The sequence below is a fragment of the Carlito syrichta genome, unplaced genomic scaffold (genome assembly GCF_000164805.1).
Source record: "Carlito syrichta isolate Samal-C Ts95f unplaced genomic scaffold, Tarsius_syrichta-2.0.1 Scaffold309736, whole genome shotgun sequence".
NCBI lineage: Eukaryota > Metazoa > Chordata > Mammalia > Primates > Tarsiidae > Carlito > Carlito syrichta.
The window spans coordinates 202,553-208,431 of record NW_007253832.1 but is presented as its reverse complement, the minus strand read 5'-3'; the positions used below and the strand labels follow the sequence as shown (position 1 = coordinate 208,431).

Sequence of the window (5,879 nt, the reverse complement as noted above, 5' to 3'; positions counted from 1 at the left end):
CCCACTGTGGGAGCTTTTCTGTCCTCTCAATAAATCCTGCTTTCTAAAAAAAAAAGAAAGTCACTGATAAAAAGTTATTGCACCTACCAGGCACAGTGGCTTATACTTGTAACCCAGCACTTTAGGAGGCTTTGGGAGGCTGAGGTGGGAGTATTGCTTGAGCCCAGGAGTTAGAGTCCAGCCTAGGCAACATAGTGAGACCTTGTCTCTACAAAAAAAAAGCAAAAATGAATTTATTGACCATATAGCAGTAACAAGGCAATATAAAAAAGACTTTAGTTCCATGGCCTAGGGGATTCCATCAGCAGAGAGAAAAGGAGCCATAGCAGGACCAGAATTCTCCTGAAAAGCAATTATTTGTCTAGTCTACATGTGTTCAGAACTGACCAGATTGTAAATTTACAAAATAAGTAGAAAGTCCTGTCTCTGCTCTGAAGGGACCTGCTACCTTGTTAGAAGACAAGACACACTGTAAGAGCTGGTAATGAAGTGCTGAAATTGTGGAGGGAGAAATGGTAGACCTTCTTCCTGGGAGGAGGAACTCCTAGTTTAGCCTACAATGGTCGGGAAGTCTGCAAGAAGCCAGTGGGCTTGCATCATGTTCTGAAAGAAAGGTTGGTATAGAAAAAAAAGAAAAGGGGCTGGGCGCAGCGGCTCAGCCTGTAATCTCAGCACTTTGGGAGGCTGAGGCAAGAGGATTGCCTGACACCGGGGGTTTGAGACCAGCCTGGGCAACTTGGTGAGACCTTGTTTCTACAATAAATCACAAATACTAGCCGGTCATGACGGTATGCATCTGTAGTTCCAGCTACTTGGAAGGCTGAGGTGGAAGGATTGCCTCTGAGCCCAGCAGGTCAAGGCTGCGGTGGCCGTGAGTATGCCACTGCATTCCAGCCTGGGCAACAGAGTGAGACTCCTACTCAAAAAAAAAAAAGAAAGAAAATAATAAGTAAATTAATGAGTTCCTCACTCTGGAGGTATAAGTGCAGACAATGGAGATTTTTGTTTTTGAGTCGGAGTCTCACTCTGTCACCCAGGCTGGAATGCAGTGGCAGACTCACAGCCACCACAGCCTCAATCTGCTGGGCTTAGGTGATCCTTCCACTTTAGCCTTTCTTTCTTTCTTTCTTTCTTTCTTTCTTTCTTTCTTTCTTTCTTTCTTTCTTTCTTTCTTTCTTTTTACATTTTTGAATGTTGTATTTTATTGTGTGTAAATTATATCTTAAGAAGTTGATTTTAAAATAAAATGACACAAATATTTTCTTCCAATTTTCTCTTTGTTCTCTTAATCTTAGCCTTTCAAATGGCTGTAATTACAGGCATGCACCACTACTCCCAGCTAATTTTTTGATTTATTGTAGAGACGAGGTCTCGCCATGTTCCCCAGACTGGTCTTGAACCCATGGGCTCAGGCAGTCTTCTTTCCTCCATCTCCCAAAGTGCTGGGATTATAGGCTTGAGCCACTGCGCCGGCTGACAATGAAGATTTTCATAAGGATGAAAGATGGCTTTAAAGAATTGGTAATAGCTGGGCTTGGTGGCTCAGCTTATAATCCCAGCACTTTGGGAGGCTAAAACAAGTGGATTGCCAGAGCCCATGGGTTCAAGACCAGCCTGGGCAACTTGCCAAGACATCTCTACAATAAATCAAATTAGCCGGGCATGGTAGCACGCGCCTGTAGTTCTAGCTACTTGGAAGGCTGGGGTGGAAGGATCGCCAGAGCCCATCAGGTCAACGCTGGGGTGGGCTGTGAGTGTACCAGAGCACTTCAGCCTGGGCAACAGAGTGAGACTCCAACTCAAAAAAAAAAAAAAAAGTGGTGATTTTATGGTTTTCTGAGATGAGACAGTAGGAAGGGAATAGTGGAGCTGACCAGCTTAGAATCAGGTGGGAGGGAGCTGGGGACTGGGAGGGTTTGGGATCAGCACTTCTCTGTGTTCTAGGTAAGCCTATTCCTATAAATCAGGAACCTCCTCAACCACCTCACTTCCCCAAATACCTGCGCTGCTATCGATGCCTCTTTGAGACTAAGGAGTTGGGGTGCCTTCTGGGATCTGACATCTGCCTCACCCCAGTTGGCAGCAGCTGCATCACTCTTCATATAAAGAACAGTAAGCTACTTTCTTCCCTCACAGGCCCATGCTCTCCTAAACTGAACCACTCTCTGCCTCCTAAGCTGTACCAAGTCTTGTTCCCAGAACCCTAAGACACTGTTCCATCACTCTCTTTCCTTTCCTTTGGAGCCACTCCATATCTCCACTTCCACTTTCTTCCCTCCTCAGCCCACAGCTGACTGCCTTCCATCCTTTCACAGTACTCAGCCATGAAGGGGACCCTCAAGATCTCCAGATGCCCCAGCCTGTCCTCAAGCTGTATGCTCCCCATCTGTCAGTGCAGTTCCTGTCAGTGTCGCTCGTCTGCATCTTCCACTGCTTCATCAGGCTCCTTCACAGTCATGTCTTATTCTCTCCCTGATCCATAGTGGTTCACGATCACCAAGGCTTAGTCCTTAGCTGTCATCCCACTCCATACACTCTCCTCAGAGGATTTCATCTGCATCCCTGACTTCAACCAGCTGCCACACACTGCTTTCACTTGAACCTGAAGGTTATGCCAAACGGCTTTCCTCATGTCCAGTTATTTATTGGACATCTCTACCTCATCTTCAACTTACCAGAAATTGACTATTTAATACATTTCCTCCTTCCTCATGCCTGCTCTTCTACCTGTTCCCTTGCCTTTTTAAAGTTAAGAACACACAACACATATGTGCCAGGCACTATTCTAAACCCAATCCTCGGAGGCAGGTATTATCATTATCTCCATTTTACAGATGAGGAAACAGAAGTACAGAAAGGCCAATAACCTTGCCCGAACCTCATAGAGGCTGAATCAGAATTGGTAGTGACTCCAGAGATGGTGCTCTTAACCACCAGTGCATAAAGAAGCCTTCACTCAGATCCTTATATTATACTCCTTAAATAGCTGATGCATTGACATGGTTCAAATATCAGAGTATACAATACAAAACTGCCAAGGCAAATCCACCTTCCACTCCTGTTCTAACCCACCTGGTTCACATAACCACTCTTTTGACTTTCTGGATCGTCTTTTCTGCAATCTTTGTGCACATTCCACCCTACACAAAAATTCTGTTTACTTTTATCACCCCCCCACACACACACCACACACACACACACAAACAGGAGCATACCACTGTAAACATTATTTTGCCCTTGCTTTTTATTTTATTTTTTGAATTGCGTCTTGCTCTGCCACCCAGGCTGAAGTACAGTGGCACAATCACAGCTCATCACAGCCTTGAACTCCTAGGCTTGGGCAATCTTCTAACTTCAGCTTCCCAAGTAGCTAGAGTTACAGGTGTGTGCCAACATGCCTGACTAATTTTTTTAGAGTTTTTTTTTTTTTTTTTTTTTGAGTCAAAATCTCACTCTGTCATACAGACTGGACTGCAGTGGCCTGCTCACAGTCACCACAGCCTGGACCTGCTGGACTCAGGTGATCCTTCTGCCTCAGCCTTCCAGGTAGCTGGAACCAAAGGCATGTGCCACCACGCCCAGCTAATTTTTAAAAATTTATTGTAGAGACAAGGTTGCACTATATTACTCAGGTTGGTCTGGAACCCCTGACCTCAGGCAATCTTCTCGCCTCTGCCTCCCAAAGTGCTGGGATTACAGGCGTGAGCCACCGTGCCTGGCCTTTTTTTGAGTTTTTGTAGAGACAAGATCTTGCTATGTTGCCCAGGCTGGTCTAAAACTCTTGGGCTCAAGCAATCTTCCCCTTAGCCTTCCAGAGTGTTAGGATTACATGCATGAGCCACTGCACATAGCTGGACTTGCTTTTTAGACTTCATAGTTGGGGAACTTTGTTCCCACATCAGTTTGTAAACAGCTTCCTTGTTCTGTTGACCAGCTACATAGTACTCCATGGCATAAGCATATGGGAACTGATTTCTCCATTCCACTATTGATGGGCATTTAGGTCCTTTCTAATTTTTTGCCCTCTCAAGCAGGGCAGCAATGAACATTCGTGTACATGACTTCTTGGGACATGGAACAGAGATTTCCCTCCATCTACTATATACAACAGCAGCAGATGTCATTTAGTCTCTTACTTTTGGTCTAGAAAATAAATGATAAGCTGGGCTCACACCTGTAATCCCAGCACTTTGGGAGGCAGAGACAAGAGGATTGCCTGAGCCCACAAATTTGAGACCAATCTAGGCAACATGGTGAGCCCTCGTCTCTACAATAAACAAATAAATAAATAAATTACCCAGGTGTGGTGGCGCATGCCTGTAGTTCCAGTTCCTTGGAAGGCTGAGGTGGAAGGATCGCCAGAGCCCAGCAGGTCGAGGCTGTGGTGGCCGGAAGTGGCCACTGCACTCCAGTCTGGGCGACAGAGTGAGATTCCAACTCAAAAAAAAAAAAAAGAAAAAAAAATGACAAATACGTCCTTTCTGCAATCAAACCTCCAAAACATTTTCCCAACTTTTTCTTTCATCACCCCCACGATGCTGGTTCTCCCTACTTGGTTCTGAAAGTCTCAACTCCTCCTCCTCCAACCGTTGCATTTCAAATGGCTCTTTCCTCCAATCTTCCATGGGGCAGAATTCCATGGCTGGTGACTCACTGGACGCTCCTTACCCCTGACCAAGTCCAGGAATCTTTTCTTTTTTTTGGTCCAGGGCAGGCTGTAGGGGTAATGCTGATAAGTCTACTTGGAGTGAGGGGATAAGAGCATTTGGGCCCCTGGGGCTCACCCGGGGACCTCTGTATCACGTGTCTGTGGTCCTTCCCCAGGCAGCAGTTCTGACATTATGGTGAGTGGCTGCCGCAGCAAGGAACAGATGAGTGATTGTTCACATACCCGCAATTCTCCGGTGTCTGGCTTCTGGATTTTCTCTCAATGCTGCTTCCTGGATTTCTGTAATAATCCTCAAAATAGAATGTACTATATTACTTAGAACGACTGCAGAGACCCTTGGAGTAAAATGCCACCAGTTTTCAGCCATCCTCCTGACTTCTACTTGGGCTCAGCTAGCCCATCCCAGGTTCCTTCTCTTGCCCCAAACCCCTGGGTGTTCTGCCAAAATAAATTGGTGTGCAAACTGTTTGGTTTGTCTCTCTTCTAGCGGAGGTGGAGGCTGAGGGAGGCCTCATGGGGGCAGCTAAGAACTTTGCTCCTGCCCTGACTTGGTATCCAATTCAACTCTAGATGAAGAGGAAATGGAAGGCCTCCTATAGTGAAAGCCAAATTATTGGGCATCCTCAGAAGTGCTGTCAGACCAGAGCAGTGTGGGGGATGAGAGAGTTCCAGAGGGCTGGGTTGGCAGGAGGGAGCTTCAAAATACCAGGCATGGCATACACCTGTAATCCCAGCACTTTGGGAGGCGGCAGTGAGAGGATTGCCTGAGCCCAGGGGTTCAAGACCAGCCTGGTCAACTTGGTGAGCCCTCTCTATAATAAATTTAAAAATTAGCTGGGTATGATGGCACACACCTGTGGTTCCAGCTACTTGTCAGGCTGAGGTGGAGGGATCGCCTGAGCCCAGCAGGTTGAGGCTGTGGTGGCCGTGAGTGTTCCGCTGCACTCTAGCCTGGGAGAAAAGAGTGAGACTCCGACTCCAAAACAGAGCCGGGCTTGGTGGCTCAGCCTGTAATCCCGTGCCTTTGGGAGCCCGCAGGTTCGAGACCTGCCTGGGCAGCGAGACCTCATCTCTACAATAAATTTTTAAAAAATCAGCCGGGCGTGGTAGCTCATGCCTGTAATTCCCGCTACTTGGAAGGCTGAGGCGGAAGGATCACCCACGCCCAGCAGGTCGAGGCTGGGATGGCCGGGAGCAGCCACTGCATTCC

At 46.9% G+C, this 5,879-nt stretch overlaps 1 protein-coding gene across 1 annotated transcript in view; it reads left to right on the top strand.

The window, feature by feature from the left end:
- The window catches only part of LY6G5C (lymphocyte antigen 6 family member G5C), a 7,135-nt gene extending 2,077 nt beyond the window's left edge, over positions 1-5,058 (top strand). The window contains exons 2-3 of the mRNA XM_008067702.1: positions 1,945-2,112; positions 4,825-5,058. Of these exons, the coding sequence (XP_008065893.1) occupies positions 1,945-2,112; positions 4,825-4,988 (332 nt within the window). The 3' untranslated portion in view covers positions 4,989-5,058. The remainder of the gene's footprint in view (positions 1-1,944; positions 2,113-4,824) is intronic.
- Positions 5,059-5,879: the final 821 nt, after the last annotated feature.